The sequence below is a fragment of the Maniola hyperantus genome, chromosome 20 (genome assembly GCF_902806685.2).
Source record: "Maniola hyperantus chromosome 20, iAphHyp1.2, whole genome shotgun sequence".
In the NCBI taxonomy this organism is placed as follows: Eukaryota; Metazoa; Arthropoda; class Insecta; order Lepidoptera; family Nymphalidae; genus Maniola; species Maniola hyperantus.
In genome coordinates, this window is record NC_048555.1 from 10,652,141 (window position 1) to 10,673,786 (window position 21,646).

At 35.0% G+C, this 21,646-nt stretch overlaps 2 protein-coding genes across 16 annotated transcripts in view; one reads left to right on the forward strand and one right to left on the reverse strand.

Moving 5' to 3' along the window:
- Trpm (transient receptor potential cation channel, subfamily M) overlaps nucleotides 1-21,646 on the reverse strand; it is a 215,297-nt gene that overhangs the window by 141,964 nt on the left and 51,687 nt on the right. The window lies entirely within an intron of this gene.
- Nucleotides 11,994-20,452, forward strand: LOC117991833 (venom carboxylesterase-6-like). Its single transcript, XM_034979466.2, has 3 exons — nucleotides 11,994-12,237; nucleotides 16,812-18,061; nucleotides 18,859-20,452. Exons 1-3 carry the CDS (start codon nucleotides 12,073-12,075, stop codon nucleotides 19,133-19,135), a joined length of 1,692 nt encoding a protein of 563 aa, XP_034835357.1. The 5' UTR covers nucleotides 11,994-12,072; the 3' UTR covers nucleotides 19,136-20,452.

Here is a 21,646-nt window from a genome sequence, read left to right on the forward strand (position 1 = left end):
TGACAAAAATGGATTCTTTTTGTATTGGGACCTCCAATTCGTGATCTTAATTAATAGTTTATGTATAACATAAAGTGCTTAAGCACTTAAATAATAAAAATAGTTATGTTACAATTCTACCCAAAATATTATCTTTGATAGTACCTAATATCTAATAAGTTCAATCGCTGTAATCCATCAAGCATGATAGAGTTAAGACGATTAACGGATTACCTATTGGAAACAGCACGGTTATGTTGTCACGATTATGTATACCTACTCACTATTTTATTTTATTTTTTTAAGAATATTAGCCATGTTAAATGACTAATATTCCTCTTTCCTCTCCAATTAAGCGTCAGGCTTGTGCTAGGAGTAGGTACGACAATAGTGCAACGGGCGGGGTTTGAACCGTCGACCTTTCGGTTTTCAGTCCACTATACCGGTTGAGCTATTGAGGCTCTAATATGTCACTATACTGTTTACTAGTTCAAACAGGTTGAGCTGACACGACTCTTTATGTATTCGCTTTCATATTAGCCAGTTATTATTAAATTAAAAAAAAATTGTTTTTGACCAATATTTACCGTAAACTTGTACCGTATGTATAACTTACAACTTTTTACGTAGTTCATATAAGCTAAGCCTGGGTCTCAAGGACGGAGAATGTCTTAAAAACTACTAAAACAATTATTATTAATCTATAATTTTATGTAGAGACTATTACTAAATCACTTAATATTTGTTTCCTGAACAGGTAAAATAAAAACAATTAAGATTTTGTACGGGCGCAGCTTCAACGTCATTATCATACCTGAAACAATAACAAAAATTGTTAATATTATAACTAAAGAAATCCATACTACTTTTATAAATGCGATAGAGTCTCGGTCTGTCGATCTGTTACATTTTCACGGCCTATCTCTTTAACCGATTTTGAAGAAATATCTTGACAGTAATTAGGTTACTTTAGCAAATTTTTTTTGTAGTTGTGAGCAAGTTTCAGCCAATACCTATCGTTATCTCCGATCTTAATAATTACTTTTCGCAAAAATGTTAATTTTTCCGGCAAGCTCGATTTAAAAAAAAGACGTGTCAAAGGTGTTCGATAATTTAGTCACGATTTTAATGTTGTATTCATAAATATCAAGGTTATAAATATTAATATCCCGTAACAAGAATGTAAAACTACGTACAAATTTTATATTATACTAGGAGTAGGTATATTACATTTTAATACCCACGCACCTGTTGTTCCGAGCGAAGTGAACCCGAGAGTGAGATGCGGAATATTTTAGCATAATCTTTTTATGCTGACATCTGACGCTTCCTACAAATTGCTGCATTTGACGTTAATTTCAAACACATTTTGAGTAAATAAAAGGTTGTTTTTCTTTGAAACAACAATCTCTACCTGCCACAGTTCCAACTGTTTATTCTATATTATATAACAATTATATTATTATTTACTTTTATTTATGAACGTCTAGCTATCTTTACAAGCTGCTTTAAAGTCTTCTTACTTAAGTAAGGGGCTTTAGTAGTACACCTATATCATTCCCATACGTTATACACTACTGATTTGAATGCAGTAGTACGCTAAATACAAACGAACTACTATAAAAGTAGAGAAATAGAAATTTTATGTCTGCAGAAATCTACAGCTACAAAATCTCAGTTTATCTTTCTTATCTATTCTTGGCACCATTCCACGCGAGAATGTTAGTTTAAAGTTTTATTGTAACATTTCTAATTAAAAAAGTTTGTCTTTAGAAATGTTTTGCCATTTCATTCATATCAGTTCTAGCGTTTCAAAAATTCAATTACAAACCGTTGATCGATGAAAACAATCACCTACCGGCATATAGGCATTTCGTATTTATAGGCCGCTCCAATTAGCCCACCCTTAGTCCCTTCGCAATCACGGGACTATTGATCATATTTCATGGGGTTGGTTTACAGAAACTTTTTAGGAATATCTATTTATTAAGAAGGTACTTATACATTAAATCAGTTGGAACCTGTGTATTATGTAAAATAATAAGAATACCATGATTAGTTAAATACTAGAAACATGCTAGAATGAAGTAAACATTAAAGTATTATTGACTTTGAATTGTCACAAGATTTTAAAATTTTATACATTTACCACTATCTTTAATTGGTTTTCATGCAAATTAAGAATAAGTATTAAAAATCTCAACTTAGTTTAATGTTATGCTTTTAATATTACTTTTTAGAAAGAAAGTTTGCCAGGATTTAATTTTAAGATTGTTGGCACAGATCCACCCATTTCTTTTACTAGGGTATCAAAGGTCACATGTAGCAGACAAAAATAACTATTAAAGAAACTGTACAAAATAATGGCTTCAAAATTGAGAACATGTGAAGCGCTGGGTTTGGAGTAGCGGTTAGAATTACTAGGATATCATAAACCACAGGCAGCAGGCCAAGTACAGTCAGCACTGTCTCCATAGCAGAGAGTGTGAAAGAGCCCTGATAGAGCAGTTGCAACTTGTTTTTGTTTTAGTTACAGGGAAGTCCTTCTTCTCCTGACTGTAGGCTTATGCCTAGTGTGTGAGCCATCTTTCAAAGGTGCAAGATGCAAGGGAAGGCGGGGAGGAGTTTATTACTCTGTAAGTCATCTGGTATCTACGTGAGATCTGCTTGAGACATCCATTAGAATTTTCCCCCTCTCGAAGAAAAAAAACACATCATCTGATCCAAGTAGATTAACTAAAATAAATTTGGCCTGACACATTGGTTGACGTGCCTAAATAATAAGTCGAAATGTTTTTATACCTAGGGAATCTCCGAAAGTAAAATAAAAGTTTTGCTCCATAACAATATAACCTTTGTCAGAAGATGTCCTGACGCCTAACAAGTTAGGTATTCTCTAAGCGAGGCTTACGTTATTAAGACATCGCCGGACCCTTATTAAAAGTTTTGCTACAGAAACTCTGTCTGCACACTTTGAAACATATATTTTTATTGAAAATAAACTAAATAATATTCTGGGCATATGTCGTATTCCAACTTGCTTTTTTAAAGGCTGTGTCGCTTTTACAAATAAAATAGCATTTATTTATTAATTTAGCGTGTGGCAGAATAAATAGTACACCCGAATCAGATGTCTGCCTGATAGATCTAGAGCTATTGTAAATGAGCAATGCCTCCTAGATTTAGATAGATCAAGTCCAAATTAGGGTAAATTTATTTAGGCCAGATGGAAGGGATAACATTGCGCTTGCGGACCCCTGGTTCTTAGTAGGTACCTACCCCACCTGTCCCTTGAAGAGAAATAGTAGATAGATGTATTTTCTAAAAATAATTGAGATACTTAAGTGCCTATTTTTAAGAATTTTATGTACCTACTTACTTATCTTGCATTCAGAATATCCTACCTATATCGAAATTCTACACGAAATAATATGCGGTAAAGCTCTCAGTACAGATTTTCAGAAATTAAAATGTACCTACTGTTGATCATCTGATTTATGCTCAATTATTTCCAGAACTGACCTATCCATTCATCGAATGATTGAACCTGGGACCGCTTACTGGTGCGAACCGCGAACCGTTGCATCAGAGAGCTCAGTCAATTCACCTAATACAGATAAATAAACACCACACCAAAGTAACATAATATTATATTCAGATATAAATATAAATGCAATAGATAATAAAAAATCTACCTTGAGAAGTCTTATCAAATCCGCACACATGTTTATATACCTACTTTTAAATTAACAATTCATGTAAAATTCGCAAAACTAAACACATGTTTATAATAATTATTTATTTCACGTAATACTATTTTATGTGTAACACATAAATAAACAGAAATGCAAGCTACGCGTTACTGCTGCACCACGCGGTTACTGAAGATGACAGCTGTTCCCAATGTACATGTAACACATTAACACATATCTGTCCCTTTCTAACAATGCACCGTTTTCTTGTTCTGCATATTTCTATCTTGTTCCTAATTGACCATTTTAATAAAACACTTTCCTTTAACTACTATAGTATGGAGAAAGGGGTCTTTTTAAGATTGCCGGTGGTATAATCATTGTTGCCGTAGAGTACTACAATAGATTTTTTTTCAACTTCCTATCCTATGATGGGTAAAATAATTCAAAACATTTTAAAGGGGACATTCTTTGGCAGCGTATTCTTAATATGTATTATTAATATTAGCAACAAGTCTTTTGTTAATTTGATGGACTCTACCTAGAGGTAGGTAGCTGTAATTAAAACTTGTAGTCTTTATTACGGAATTAGTACTTACTCAATGTATTGCAAGAAAAAAAAAGAAATACATAGGAACATCAAAAGTGTACATATCTACTTATAACTATGTGACTAACATTAAGACGTTGTTTTCGAATTGCAATACAATCGGTAGGTAAAGGTATTAAGAAAGTACATTGTGCATATTAGGTATAACATATTAGGTTGGTATAATCTCATGCATTGTCATAATAATAATTACCAATTATCAATTCCATATAACAACAACCGCAGATCAAAACTAGAAACAACTCTGACATTATGTCAGTGAAACATAATAAATATTAGTATCAAAATTAGGTCATACCTACAAAGTATCAAAATGTTAGTAGATTCTTGTTACTTAATAATTTACGCAAATACATCAATTAACTTCTATCACTATCTACATATTAATAGATAAGCATTAATAGATAAGTAAGTAATTATATAATAATTAGGTAGGTACAAAAATATTATCTAATGAGTAACTGAAAATAAAAGGAAAGCTAGAAGTCAGACTGCAAAAGCAACTTTGCTATCAACCTAATGTAATACAATCTGCAAACTGGAAAAGATTTTCATTCCTTGATACCAACTTGGCTCGAAGCTCCAACTCTTATCAATTGGTTCAATTGCTGACTTGCTAAGTAGGCCAGTCATGTAATGCTGGGTTATTATTATAACACCGCACCTACGTCTGATTTTAACATTTAAACCACACTTTAACATTTTCATCCATCTACCAATATTTCGAACAGCGATATTAAACTGTTCTTAATCTTTGCTTTAAAAAAATTTAATAAAATAATTCTTAAAATTTTGCTTTCGACAATAGCTCACACTTAAACTATTGCATGTGACAAAATGCTTAAAACTATACTTACGCATTTTTAAAAATCCGCACGTAACAATAAACTTTGAATTTTTTATTTAAACAAAATTTTAAAAAAAAATCGTAAGGGCCATGAAAAGGTAAAAGACATGCAGATACGGTTTCATGGCTCAAACTATATTCAAGTAAATTTTTTGAGCAAAGAATTCCGAACTTTTGTAATTTCATAGAAAAAGCCCCACAAAGACTATCGTATCTGACAAAAATGTAACATACGACTTTTTTACACACTTTCGCATTTCATCTATTGTTACGGATTACACTCGCTTGTGGCACGAATATAATACATAGAGGAATACCTTGATAGCCCTTGACTGCAATCACACGTGGTGGTAAGTGATGGTGCAGTCTAAGATGAAAGCGGGCTAACCCTTTGGTTTCTACACGGCATCGTATCGGAACGCTAAGTCGCTTGGCGGCACAGCTTTGCCAGTAGAGTTGTAATTACTACGGCCGAAGCCTCCCACCAGACCCGATCAGAAATTTAGAAATTATAATATTCCAAACCCCTGCTGGAAATCGAGGCCGGGACCTCCCACTAATAACTCCACAGCGCTTACCAAACCAATTATGTACTTACTAGCCTATGCTCGCGACTTCGTCCGCGTGGACAACACAAACTTCAAACCCCTATTTCACCCCCTTAGAGGTTGAATTTTCAAAAATCCTTTCTTAGCGGATGCTTATATTATAATAGCTATCATTCTGCATGCCAAACATCCCAATCCGTCCAGTAGTTTGAGCTTTGTGTTGATAGTCAGTCAGACAGTCAACCATTTAGATGAACTGTTACCTATTTTCTACGAAATTGCAATCTCGACCTCTGACCTTCACAAAAGACTACTCGTCCTTGACTTGAAACTACTGTTTTACAATTAGCTGCTTTCCACTAAGCTTTCCACGAAGATAAGATCTAGGTTAATAACTACATACACGGTAATTGTATAGGGCGCTATCGCTAAGTATACTGCAACTACCTTTCTACCCAAGTCCCCTACTAAGGTTGCCCAATCCAAACTATCCATCCCAATCCAACTAATTTAATTATTTTCTCGAGATCTAAATAATTATAGGTATGTATATGTACCTATCACAAACCGGTCAAGTGCGAGTCGGACACGAACACAAGAAGTAAAACGGTAAGAATAACCGCAAAACTGACTTTGTTTGTAGAGGTTTATTGTTAGTATGAAAAAAACTATAATAGAGCGTTAGTTCTATTTTTTCTGTAAAATATACATACATTTTTATTCACTATAATTATTTTAGAATAGCTGACCCGCCCCGGCTTCGCTCGGGTGGAATTTTGAAAATCGAGGTTGGGGTTGAATTTCCAAAAATCCTGTAACACGTATTTTTTCATTTGTGATCGAAACCCCAAATACCAATTTTCATGCAAATAACTTGAAAAATGTCGGACTGACAAATAGCAAATAATGTATAGACCTTGAGACATTAAAGAATATTTCTAATAAAAGTTATATCATTTGTCTCAGTCTTTATTGACAATTCCATGCCGATCAAGAGATTTTTACCAATCAAATTTTCCAAACCATCGATGCAGACCATTAGTTATAGTACAATCTATCAGTGAAAGAGTTTTCAGAATCGAAAGTGAATACTAACAACTATCTGAAGATTTAAGGCTTAGTTCCATTGGTTTATTTTTGGCATTGTGTCTATATCATGTATCTACCACAGTGTGATAAGGAGCCAATACATAATATTATGTCATTTCGGCCGTGAACATAGCTCGTCGGGTGTGTGGGGGTGGAATTGCTCATATTTGGCCGAAAGCCAACGCTAGTGGCAATAACTTTTGATACGCGGTTGTGTGCAAATAATATGACTTTTTAGCAAACAACAACGCCAGACACTACAATCTTTATGTACTAGACTAAATTAGATACTAGGTTTGTCTATGTATTGTAGAGCATAACTTGTAGAGACTCAGATGTTAGTGATATTTAACAGACTAACCCGGCCAAGTGCGAGTCAGATGAACGAGCTTTACTTGTACATTCTAAAACGGATTTTTATTTATTTCAAGGCATAATAGTTTTTGATTTATCGTGCAAAATGTCGATAAACTACGATTGTAGTACGTAACCCTCAGTGTGCGAGTCTGACTCGCACTTGGGCGGTTTTTTGTATCGTTTGACGACCTCCCTTGCGCAGTGGTGAGCGCTGTAGGCTTATTAGTGGGAGGTCCCGGGTTCGATTCCTGGCAGGGGTTTGGAATTTTATAATTTCTAAATTTCTGGTCTGGTCTGGTGGGAGGCTTCGGCCGTGGCTAGTTACCACCCTACCGGCAAAGCCGTGCCGCCAAGCGATTTAGCGTTCCGGTACGATGCCGTGTAGAAACCAAAGGGGTATGGGTTTAATAAAAACTGCCATACCCCTTCCAGGTTAGCCCGCTATCATCTTAGACTGCATCATCAGTTACCACCAGGTCAGCCCCCCAATTGTGTAAGAATAACCATTTCATGGCTATCGCAATCGTCAAGAATTCTGCCCTTTGATTGGCTGTGAAAAAATGTAAACAGCGAATCAACCAATCAAAGGGCAGAATTTCTTGACGATTGCGATAGCCATGAAATGGTTATTCTTACACAATTGGGGGGCAGATTGCAGTCAAGGCCTAACTTGTATCTGAATAAAAAATAAAAAATAAAAAATTACATCCCGTTCCGCTGCAAAACCTCGTCCATTTAGGTACCTATCTATTCTACGTACGAGTAGGTAGTTACATTCTACGCGAGCCTGAATGGCCTTTGAAATTTAGCGCACGTCCGTGACCAATCGACTGATTTGAAAAATTGGTTTTCTACTTGCATGGATCGTTGGGAAGTTACCGTTACTTACCTATAAATTGTCTTTTTTAGGTCATTTCTGTGTCCGCCTACCTGAATAAAATATTTCGCGTAGGTAGGTATCAGAAGATTATTTGTACAGTACGTAAGTAAAAAAAAACCGGTCAAGTGCGAGTCAGGCTCGCGCAATGAGGGTTCCGTACTACAGTCGTATTTTTTCGACATTTTGCACGATAATTCAAAAACTATGATGTATAAAAATAAATTAAAATCTGTTTTAGAATGTACAAGTGAAGACCCTTTCATATGATATCCCACTTGATATAGTTTTCTCACTTCGAAAGTTGAAAATACTAATTATTAGTTCATGACCACAATTTTTTTTGTGTGATCTAACCCTAAATTCACGGTGTTCAGATTTTTCCCCAAATGTCAGCTATAAGATCTACCTACCTGCCAAATTTCATGATTCTAGGTCAACGGGAAGTACCCTGTAGGTTTCTTGACAGACAGACGGACAGACAGACAGACAGACAGACAGACAACAAAGTGATCGTGTAAGGGTTTCATTTTTCCTTTTGAGGTACGGAACCCTAAAAATAAAGTAAATAAAAAAAAGTAAAGTAAAGCCGAAAGTAACGTACATCGGTCTTTAGTTAGAATGACATTTCGCCTTTGTAGAGCGTTGTCTCTGTCACTCATACCTATAAAACGTTTTGTCGGTCTCAACGACAGGGACAGCGCTCTACAAATCTGCTATCTAAATCTAAAGGTCGATGTACATTACTTTCGGCCGCGTACTGTAGATAATGGACTTACCATGGGGGTGATTGCGTGTGAGTTTATAATCATAAAGCTGTTAGAACACTGAAACAAAGTACTTAAACCCTGAATATTTAAAACCGTAATAAGTCTGAAAACGAGGTCAGTACCCGTAGTACAAGATTTTACGTCTCACCAAACCAAACCAAATTCGAGAGTCGAAATACTTCCGCGTTACAGTAAACTGGATCTTAATAGCCTTGTTTTAAAGCTCAAGTTTGTCTACACTTCTACAGCCAGCGCTCCAAGCGGAAACATTTGACTTCAATTTAAGGCTGTTTAGGTCCATTTTACTGTAACGCGGAAGTATTTCGACTCTCGAATTTGGTTTCGTTTGGTGAGACGTAAAATCTTGTACTACGGGTACAGGCCGAATACGACTAATAAAACTGTAAAGTAAAGAAAAATCGTTACAATGTAACTTTTAAAACAAAGGATTCTGAAACTTAACTTTTGTTAAGTATAAAATTGGCCATTTTTAGGGTTCCCTAGCCAAATGGCAAACAACGGATCCCTTATAGATTCGTCATGTCTGTCTGTCTGTCCTTCCGTATGTCACAGCCACTTTTTTCCGAAACTATAAGAACTATACGGGTGAAACTTGGTAAGTAGTAGCCTATGTCACTCTCCAGGTCTTCATCTATACCCATGCAAAAAATCACGTCAATCCGTTGCACCGTTGCGACGTGATTGAAGGACAAACCAACAAACAAACACACTTTCGCATTTATATTATTAAGGGTACTGTACCCGTAGTATAAGATTTTACGTCTCACCAAACCAAACCAAATTCGAGAGTCGAAATACTTCCGCGTTACAGTAAACTGGATCTTAAATGCCTTGTTTTAAAGCTCAAGTTTGTCTACACTTCTACAGCCAGCGCTCCAAGCGGAAACATTGGGATATTAAAATCAGTGGCGTTGAATATTTGACTTCGATTCAAGGCTCTTTAGGTCCATTTTACTTTGATGTTATTGTGTTTCGACTCTCGAATTCTAGCAACGTTTGGTGAGACGTAAAATCTTATACTACGGGTACTGATTTGTACTTAAAGAGGGGCCTTAGTGCCTTTGCTCATCATGGAAGATAAGAAATACAATTCCTCGTCATTCTAAAGTGCTTCACAATAATTTATTACTCATACTATGTGAATCGATATTCAAAAGAAAATAGTATGACTCTCTATTTAATTTCTTTGTAGAACGCCCGCCATTAGACAACAAGAAAATAACGATCTCACTAATGAGTAAAGAAAAGTGTCGTCCGTTCAAAATGAGTTCTCACGCGCCATTTTAACTCTGTGTCAACTGTCATCAAGTGTCTGTCAAGTACGGTTCGGTTCACCTTTAAAATAACAACTAAAATCGTACTTTGGCACAAAGTTAAAATGGCGCGTGATAACTTATTTTGTACGCATTATACTAATGTCGTTTAATAGGGCTGATTTCCCAAGCTATGTAGTATAGCTTACTACTTTAACCGTTTCTTACTATACATTTTACGGTGAAAGAAAACATCGTGAGGAAACCTGTATGCCTGAGAATTCTCCATATAATGTTCTCAAAGGTGTGTGAACTGTGAAGTCTGCCAATCCGCACTGGGCCAGCGTGGCTGACTACGGCTTACCTTAAACCCTTCTCATTCTGAGAGGAGCAGAGAAAGATTTTTATTAACCTAATTAAATCCTTCTAAACTCCTAAAGACACCATACAATACAACAAACAAGATTTAAAGCTCTAGTAGTTAACTGTAATCCAATTTTATTTTGTCTACGCTTGCCTTAGAGCCTCAATAGCTCAACGGTTAGAGGAGCGGACTGAAAACCGAAAGGTCGCCGGTTCAAACCCCACCCGTTGCACTATTGTCGTACCTACTCCTAGCACAACCTTGACGCTTCGTTGGAGGGGAAAGGGGAATATTAGTCATCATTGGCTAATATTCTTTTTAAAAAAAAAATTGTCTACGCTTGCCAAGGTCAAGAACACCCATAATACGTAACAAGAGCACATTTTATGCAAATCTTCTTGTTTATTATATCAATGGTCTCAGAAGTCAGAACATTAAAGTGATGACCTCATAAGGCCTCAGTACACATTGGCCCAGCCGCTTGGGCGAGTGTCGGCCAATGTGAATGAATTGAATAAAGGAATTTATTTATAGCCGCTAATGTGAAAATGCTAATTTAATTTTATCGCAAAATTCATGCGAAACCTCTATGAAGTTTGGGAAGGGAATGTAATTCGTGAAAAGCGTAACGAGCCGAGAAAATGAACGGCCCGGCGATTCTTGTCATAACCGAAATTAGTTAGCTAAAGTTATGAAATTCGTATTTTTCATTTCATTTCATTTCATTTCGAACGAAAGAGGTTGAAATGAATCTCATTGGCTGGGTATGACGTGGGCGTGTGAGCAAGATAGGATACAAGATTTGATATAAAAAGCATAAAAAGCTTTGCTTCTGCCGGGTGTTCACGATTGGTGCACGCCATTATATTATTACTGCTGATTGTAACTCGCACATCTCATCAACTTGGATTTTTGTAACAAATCTAAATATATAAAAGGAAAAGGTGACTGACTGACTGACTGACTGATCTATCAACGCACAGCTCAAGCTACTGGACGGATCGGGCTGAAATTTGGCATGCACATAGTTAATACGACGTAGGCATCCGCTAAGAAAGGATTTTTGAAAATTCAACCCCTAAGGGGGTGAAATAGGGGTTTGAAATTTGTGTAGTCCACGCGGACGAAGTCGCGAGCATAAGCTAGTTATCATATATCTACTAACAAATTGCGCAAGGAATCAGTTTTTAAGGGGGCATTTCCACTGAAACGAAGCGGAGACCTAACTTCAACCAATTAAGTTTATTATAAGTGATTAAATTATTCACATCGCGATTGTTTAAAAATACCTTGATTGAAAACACACGTTTACGCTCCAGTGGAAACATGTCTTTATTCTTATAACGCATCTTGTATATATTTGCCCCAAAATGATGAGAACCCATAAAAGTTGGAAAGTCAGCCGCACATAGGAAATATACCAACCACAATCATGGTAGGTAGATAATTGTAGTAAGTCAATAAACAACATTGATCATGTACTTAAATATTTGCGGAGTGTGTTGGCCGAGCTTGTTGGGCCAATGAGTACTAGGCTCTTTGGATATTTTATCTGTGTGATAAAAGAAACTCTCGCTCGATAGCACACTCACACTACAGCCATTCGACGCCGGTTCATTGGAGAGAGCGCACGTGTTTTTAGTTTTACCTGTGTGTGAAATTAAAATGTGGTTATTGCTGTGCCTGTGTGCGCTTGCGTACGCGCAGGAAGCGCCCCGAGTGAATACTACACAAGGTGTTGTTGTGGGACTGCGTATTGAAGATGGTGATTATTTGGCCTTCTATGGACTACATTATGGTGGAAATACGGGCGACGAAAACAGATTCAAGGTAACGTTTGTTGATATCGTTTTACTTGAAGGCAGCGTCATTGATATTATCACTTGAAGATTTAGTAGCAGATACTGACAGGTAGCAACAAACTGCCGGCAAAGTTTTTCGAAATAAAATTGCAAAAATTTTGATACGATAAATACCAAGTACGTAAGTACCTACCTAGCTCAAATAAAATAATAATTAAAGAAACGTTTTTATAATAAAGATCGTCAAATTGCGATAAATCAAATTTAATGGGTCAATAATTCAAAAAGATTTTCGTGATTAAGTAGGTATTTTAAATACATATCGTAGGTAATACTTAAATATAATTTTAGTTACTTAAGTAAGTAACTAATTACTAATTAGGTATTTAGTCTACATTTTCGGAGAACTTACAAGGATTAAGTATCTAGTAGGTACCTACCTACCTAATAAGTAGGCTAATTAAAATTATTCAAATCGATTGTACAGTAGGTAGGTAGAAAATGGGTAGGTACCTAGGTAGGTATGTAACTAGATAAATGTTACATAATTAATTAAGTAATTTAAATTTAACTGGGTAGGTATTCAATATAAAGTCAAACTTTTAATCTGACTTAAGTAAGTTATAATGAGTCCATTATTAGGTAGGTAGAGGTGCCTAATTAATTATTTATTTATCACTTGTCACATACATTCATTTAGCAGTTGATAAGACAATAGGTAGGTATCTACCTAATAACATTCAAAAATACAGCTGATACAAAAGTAAGCGAATAGGTATGGTCTTATCGCTTGAAACTAAGGAAAAATAAAACGAAAAACATGACTAAAAACGTAACATAAAATACTAACTAAAGATAAATTTTAAAAATAAAACGAGCATGTAAATTAATAATATACTACAAACCTACTGCATAATATTACATGTTATTATACGTACCTATGTTAAAAAAAATTAGAAATAAGTACATAGTTATTATATGTAGTAGGTACCTCAGGTACTATATTCAGGTAGGTACCTACTTTGTTAAGATTCAGCCGATTAAAACACAAGTGCACGTGATTGTAGTGTTGCCATGTGCTAGACTTTCCTCGGATTTGTCTTCAAGGTATTCTTTTTTTTTTTTCTTATTCATTATAGGTATACGCTTGACCACAATCACACCTGATGGGAAGTGATGATGTGGCCTAAGATGGGACGCGTTTACCTAGAAGATGCCTATTCACTCTTGTTTTAAAGATACCCGGGTTGTAATTGGTAGGAAACACATATCGCGGAAGAGTATTCCAAACCTTAGCCATACGTATGAGTAATGATGACGCAAAACGTTTCGTGCGTGTAGATGGAATGTCGACGACATAAGGATGGAAACTCGCCCGACGTCTTGTGGTTCGGTGGTAAAATGGTGAAGGGGGGACAAGATCGAAAAGTTCCTGAGCACACTCTCCTTTTCCTTGTTAAATTCCTTTGTTAAATTATAGGTAAAATTTATAGTTAGTTATTACTAAGTATAAATTTTAAATTTTAAATTTAGTTAAATTATAGGTAAAATTTATAGTTAGTTATTACTAAGTATAAATTTTACTTATAATTTAACAAATGCCAAGTTGGTTTCTTAATTAATAGGTACGCTGTATAAGGCTTTTGTTGAATATTAAGATCGTTTAAAGATGTAAGTGATTTTGTCGAAAACCCATAAATAAATCAACAACTCAAAGTAAATTAAAAAATCAATAAATCATGAGGTGTTGCATGCGCCGTCTATACTAATATTTTGTAAGTTTGTTTGTTTGTAGGAAGTATAACAGTGTTAACAGTAGAAAACTACATTATTTCTGAGTAATATAGGCTATATTTTATTTATTGTAAATATTATATGTATAATAAGGTACCTTTGCGAAGACGCCCGGGGCCTGTCGCTAGTGATTAGATAAAAGTCTAGAATACCTACTGATACGCGTACTACTATCACAAAAAATAAGAACATTCGATTCAAACACTTAAATAAAATATTATTTTCCGAAATTAAATACGAAATTATAAGTAACCTTCTATCTATATTATTTCTTATAATATACTAACGTGTTCATAATAATTAACATGGCATAGAGACGAACAATCAATAAAATTGTTAGTGCTTCGACATTTTACTAAGACACTAAATAATGTAATAATAATAACTATGTACTAGTAGATTCGTAGGTCAATGTAGTTAGACACGTAATAATTATTTGTTATGTAAAACTGCAAAGTTGTTATTTTGTCGCCGAGCCAGTTAAGCAAAATAATTACCACTTTCCACGCAGATTTCAAAGGGCAAAGGAGTCCTTTCCGAGCGAGTGAGATGAAATGGTAATTTTTAACGAGACAGTATCTACTTGTGTCAGTACGATACGGTGTACTAGAAAGAGAAGAGCCAACTTCTAACGGATGCATCAGCATTAGACAACCATTGCATCGTACAAAGGAAACCGTTGTCCTGATTTAGTAGTTATAAAATATGGAATCTCTACTAAAGAGCGTCACGAATGAAATTATGCAAGTGATTACTATTGTTACACACCTGGTTGAACTTTATTGCAATCGATATAGAGGTACAAATGCAGTGCGCTTTTCGTACTTTGCCTCAGTAACAATGCTATAACATGTGATATATACATATGAAATATACACATAACCTTCAAGTAACTACTTAGTACTTCTACATAATTATTTTTCTGCGTTTTACGATATAAATAGGGTCTTGGCCTGTATTAATAAAATAAGTGATTTCTGGATAGCTGTACTTTATGGGGCTAGAATTCATTATTAAAGATAATAATAATAAAAAACATGATTTTTGGTTTATTTTTAAATAATTCATTATTAACCTCACGCTGTACGGAAAGCGATTAATGACGTCACATCGCGTAAACGACAAACATTCTTCAATTTTTTAACATAAAAAAGATTTTTCCACAGAAATTAAGTACTCTATTTTTATGTTAAAAAATTGAAAATAATTGTCGCTTTCGGATTGTGATGTCAATAATCACCTTCCGTAGAGCGTGACGTTTATTTGTTAAAAATAAATAAAAAACATGATTTTTATTATTATTAAATTATTCTCTTTAAGAATATGACAAATTCAGATCAATTTTGACTTGAAGGAAACTGAAAGGCTCTTATGTAAAAGTAGAAAGTACGGGGACCTATATGTATATTATATGATTAACCCTAATTAACCTTGTGGAAGAATTTTGGACTGCTTATTATTTACTATGTGATCAATAGAAGGATTGCTATCTTCAGCAAGGAAGACGGAGAGAGAAAGATATAGAGAGTATTTAAGTTCAACTAAATAACACAAAGATTCACGCTTAGATATCGTTAAAGAACCCAACGTTGAACTATTACAGCCCTTGTGGTTTATCATAAGGGCTAGAATTAGTTCACGAAATTTCCAAAAAATCAGATGATTACAGATTGTTGCAATTTTTATCGCAAACGCGTTCCGTTATTAATCTCTGTGGCATTTGTCCCAAACCTGTTTTAGGAGAATTAAATTTTGAACAATTTTTGAACTTTAAAAATTAAACAATAAGATTGAAAATTGAACAATAAATATAGTTGAACATTTATTGAAATGCACGTGGTTTCTGGTTTGATACTTTACGTTTTTTTTTTCTTTTTTGTCATTCACTTCGAAGCACTTTCGAAGAAACCCGTTACCGTTTCGAATCAAAAAAGTCAAAAGGTTTTTCTCAATAAATCTACCTAGATAAATCAACTTTGTTGTGCGTAAAGCTTTGGTTGAGTGATTTACATAATAGTCAAAAGTTAGTTACATAAATCATACAATAATAACAATATTTAAATAGTGTAACAGCTTCGCTCGGGTGAATTTTCTGAAAGTCTACATCGTAAAGGTCTACATTCAAAATTACAAGTTTCTAGACCCAGCGGTTTAAGCTGTTTGAAAAAATGCCATTCAGTCCGTGGGTTCTTTTATATACTTAGATAGGAATCGTTTTGTTATGCATTTACGAATCATCGCTTTGTATTGTAATAATAATATGTATATACTACTCATATTTAATTAGGTGCCTAGATATTATATTATAAACCTCTCCACGTGACTAATAATTTCATTTCTTTTTGGGTCAATTGACTCCATGACTCGAAAACCAGTCACTGGTTGACTTATCGAAATACTAGATAGGCTTTCAAGAAAATCAATAAAAAATATATATCACTGAAAGACATGGCCAATGACTAAGTAGGGCTAAGTCCGATAGCGTTCAAGTATCTGAAGTCTTATCTGAAGATATAAACCAACCCATGATAAGAGGTATCGATAACTTAGATAATGTTCCGGGAATAGAACGGACTGGAATTTAAAAGGGTAGACATATTATGTTGTCATACGGATATGTTATAAAGAAAAATGATGACTCAAATACTAGCTGCTACATTGAGTGGGATTAGACAATACTACAATTAGTTATGCCAAATAGAGTTTGAAGGCCAAACCACAAAAGACATCATCCAGAAACTTTTTATCTATTTTAATATCGTTGTAAGTAATGACATCGAGAATTAATTCAAAACTGTTGTTTTTCAGGCGCCCACCCCGCCACCGGCTTACCCTGGAGAGTTCCATGCCATAGATAACACAATACTATGTGCCCAGCAGGGCCCACGAGGACTCATTGGCAAAGAAGATTGTCTAGTACTCAACATACATACAAAAAATGTAACAACCCCCAAACCTGTAATGGTATGGATTGAAGGTGAAGAGTATGAGTCTGCAGGCAGAACGCCATATAACTTCAAGAATTTAGTCCAACAAGATCTGCTGGTTGTTTCAATTAATTACCGTGTATCAATCTTCGGTTTCCTGTGCCTTGGAGTGACTGATGCTCCCGGTAACGCTGGCTTAAAAGACATCATCCAAGGGCTAAAATGGATCAAAGAAAATATAGCTGGTTTTGGAGGAGATCCCAACAATGTAATATTAATAGGGCACGGGTCAGGAGCAGCCATGGTTGACTTGATTACTATGTCCCCAATGTCTCAGAATTTAGTACATAAAGCTATAGTACTGAGTGGTTCAGGGTTGGCTCCGTGGGCCGTGTCATACGATCCTATAGGCTATGCTGAACAAGTAGGAAGAAAATTAGGATACACAGACGCTTCGAGAGAAGATTTGGCGAAAAAACTTGCCTCTACTGATATCAGCTTACTCTCCGGCGTTCTTTCAGATTTCGAATTTTTCAATGCTTCCCTACTGTTTGCTCCATGTGTTGAGAATGCTAAATTGAATCCAAACGACACGTTCCTGTCCGATGCCCCGATTAATATTTTAAGATCTGGAAACTATATCCATATTCCATACCTAGCTGGTTTCGTAGACAGGGAAGGAACGGTACGAGCTGGACAGGCAGCCGTCAACAATTGGCTTGAAAAAATGGAAACTACCTTCGGAAATTTCATACCAGTGGATCTCGCTTTTGAGTCTGAAGATAATCGGACCGCCGTGACGCGTAATATACGTCAGTATTACTTCGCTGAAAGAACAGTGAATATGGAAACTATAGAAGATTATCTTGAATACCACGGAGACTCTCTGATACTTGTTCCCGCTATTCGAGGGACTAAGGAAAGAGCGCTGACATCGAGAGCTAATGTTTGGTTGTTTAAATTTACATTCAGAGGTACACAGAACTCGGACTGGGCGTACCCACAAATTCCTCTCAACGGTGCGAGACATGGGGCAATTCTTAACTATCTATTTAACTATGATTTAAGAACAGGCGACAATACTGCTTCTACGTCAATCACCCAACGATTTAAAGCATTTGCATATAATGGGTAAGTTTTATTATTGACTTTCTTTCACCACGTTTTCGAAACGCTTTTGTAACAGTTTTCGGGTGATCGTAGATTTTTTTAAATTATAACAGTGGCGCGACCTATTGTAGATTAGTTCGTATCACTATTCACTGACCTCTAATAATATACGTACACTGGACTTGCTATTGCTGACGTGTTTTTGAAGCAACTTGATTATCACCTTTTTGGCACTGATAGCAACAGTGATCGTCATAATATGAGCATAATCCGTACTATCCATATCCATACTTTTTTCCATACTAATATTATAAATGCGAAAGTGTCTGTCTATCTGTTTGCTAGCTTTTCACGGCCGTTTGATGAAATTTGGTACAGAAGCAGCTTACATGCCGGTAAAGGACATAGGATACTTTTTATCCCAGAAAATTGAAAAGTTTCCACGGGATTTTTAAAAACCTAAATCATTGTGGGCGAATTCGCGAGCATCATCTAGTAGGAAGTAAATGTTAGTGGTGAGACATCTGCCAACACAATGACCATTCGACACATGTGTCAATTTTAATTCCTGGTAGGCGCGGCACTTTGAATCGAACACAAACAATATTGTCATTTTGTATATTTGTCACACCTTATCTAGCGTACTTGTATGTGTCCATATAGTGTGTTTTGAGTATACACACAACGCCATCTAGTAGCGTAGTTACTAGTATATCATCATAATGGAGGCTGAATTGAACAGTTAAGATATCATATCTTACAATTATAGTAAGTACATGCCAGAACTAAACTTAATTCAATTTTGTTTTTTTTTCTAGGAACCCCGCTCCATCATTCCCTACAACGGCCACACCCTGGGATCCTATAACCAACCAGAGTGCACCAATACTATTGATGAGTGGTGGAGAAACTTCAAACCGTATCGATCTATACAATGAGCAACAACTCACACACGTTAACAGGGAAACTACAGAGTTCTGGGACCCGATCATCGCAACTTACTATCGGCCACCAAATCCAGTATCATCAGCAAATACATTGCTCTCCTTCGGGCTAGTACTTTTAGCTACTCAAACGTTACTCAGATTACTGTAAAACATGTTTAGACATTAACTTTTAATCATTGACTTATTATATTACTTCGTAAGGACAGGGCCATTGAACAAGCAAAATGGCACCGATTCATTGGTCCTAAAATGTTTATGCACCAATGCAACCTCAGTGGCGTCTGGATTTCAAACGACCCGCTCATTAGTATCTAAGAGGTGGCTCTGATTTATTTGGTTCCAAAACCGTAAAAAATTTTGTTCGCTTGGTCATATCTTGTCATTTATATCGATGCTTTTAATATAGGTGCATTAGAAATCACACAAATTAATATTGATTCAGTTTTTTGGTTTGCGATTCCATTTGATAGTATTTTTGTGGTAATTTCCTATTCGGTATTAATTTTGCCACATGTAATATATTTATTAGTGAAGTGTTATGTTTTTATGTATAACGACGAATTAACTTATGAGAAAAAACCGGATTTTGTAAACCGTCCTTTTAGTATAAGAATTTTACGCTTTTGAGTATATTTATGTGAATTTAGAGTAAATGTATTATTTTGTAACAACTAAGTAGGTATTTGCATTTACTTACAATGATATATTATTTTACAAATTGATGATAACTGCATTTATAATGTAAGTAGAGTTGACTTTTTTTCACTTTATTACCTACTCTAATTTTGAAGCAGCGTTTTATTGGATAGTAATTAAGTATAATTATTAATCAATGTATTATGGATGTTCCTCTTGATTAATTGTTCCGCTCCCGAATAAATCTATTTAAAAATGGTAACCCTTTTTTATAGTATACCTACTACTTGCATACCTAATTATTATTTTCTACGTGCTGTCAAGTATAAGTCACGCAAATTTCTATTGCGCTGGAACCATGTCTCATTAACATCGAAATGACGTCATTTTGACGGCAGCCGAAATAAAAATATACCAGCAGCTAAGCATCAGCTCGAAACTTCAGTCTAGACTAGTACTGATGCCACTAAAATGGCGGCCACGCGTATTAGCAATTTGCGGTACTTTTACTAAATACCTAATATTATATTTAAATAAATAAATAAAGTAAAATATTAATTGAAGTTAAATATATTTATAATTTCATTCTGGAATTAAAAAAATAGTCCGACACGTCCATAACTTATTATATTTTACGAATTTTTCGAAAAATTTAGAAATTAAAGAGTTTGAAAGCTTTTTATGTTTGCGTGTTGTTGTTTCGTGATATTTTAAAGGTAGCTATAACTTATATGGTGTAATTTTATTGTTTTAAAATATAGTAGGCATAAGTAATCTTGATTGTGATTTTGTAACTTTTATTTCAACCCTATTAAATATATCTACCCTTTTATTTTATTTTACTCGTTTTTTGCAATCAACAGCGATATATACAATATAATTTTACATAATAACAGACTGAAAATAAGGCCAAATAGGATTACAATTTTTTACAGATTACTTAAATAGATATTAATTAAAAATTTATAACAGTACGTTTGATAATTTAAACAAGCTTTACAATAATATAATAATATGAAAATATAAAAGTCAATTAACTAGTACAAATACCTAGTAGGTGATTCACAACATATGTATGTGTGTGTGTATGTGTGAGTGTATGTGTCTCTGTGAGTGTGGGTGTGTGAACATTGTTTAATTAAAATTATTGTACATATAGGTACAACGTTAGTTTAACCATACGGAAAATCTGAAAGTTCTTAGTCTGTTCAGCCCCCCAATTGTGTAAGAATAACCATTTCATGGCTATCGCAATCGTCAAGAATTCTGCCCTTTGATTGGCTGTGAAAAAATGTAAACAGCGAATCAACCAATCAAATGGCAGAATTTCTTGACGATTGCGATAGCCATGAAATGGTTATTCTTACACAATTGGGGGGCAGAACCAGTAACAGAATCGATTGCAATCATTTTTACAACGGGTTATATTTTGACCAAAAAATACTTTAAATTCCTGCAAGTTTGGACATATTTATTGTTACTAACACTTAATGGATCTATTGTTGTCCGATTAAATAAATTAATTGAATAAAATAAATCCTTAGAGACTAGTGGTTCGCCCCGAACTAAGGCCTAGCGGACCGCGGTATCCTTTATTTCCCATGGATAAGATAGTTTTCACAATAATGTTAACAGCCTCATCTATTGTGAAGTTATGTATAATATTGTAAATAGATCACTTGAAAAGAGCAACAGCCAAGTTTCTTGCTGGTTCTTCTCGGTAGGAACGGCATTCCGAACCAGAGGTAAATTAAACTAGTTGTAGTAAAAAGCACTTGTACTAAGTCTACTTGAATAAAATATATTCTATTCTATTCTATTCTGTATGTCGAGTCAATTCTTGCTTGCGAATGATCTGCCAAAGAGATTACTTGAACACTCCAAATTTTCCAGATACTAAAATACAATGAGATTGTACGCCAAAGAAAATAGTTTTCAAATAGAAGTGGTAATGTTTGAGCCTTGAGCATTATGATAATAAGATGAACGACCTAAATCCCATCCAAAACAGATCCGATTTAGG

What these genes read in the sequence shown, in the direction of transcription:
- LOC117991833 (XM_034979466.2), top strand. Translation starts at nt 12,073, where the DNA reads ATGTGGTTATTGCTGTGCCTGTGTGCGCTTGCGTACGCGCAGGAAGCG. An exon ending in GCGACGAAAACAGATTCAAG is followed by an intron (nt 12,238 to 16,811) that starts GTAACGTTTGTT and finishes GTTGTTTTTCAG; the next exon opens with GCGCCCACCCCGCCACCGGC. An exon ending in AAAGCATTTGCATATAATGG is followed by an intron (nt 18,062 to 18,858) that starts GTAAGTTTTATT and finishes TTTTTTTTCTAG; the next exon opens with GAACCCCGCTCCATCATTCC.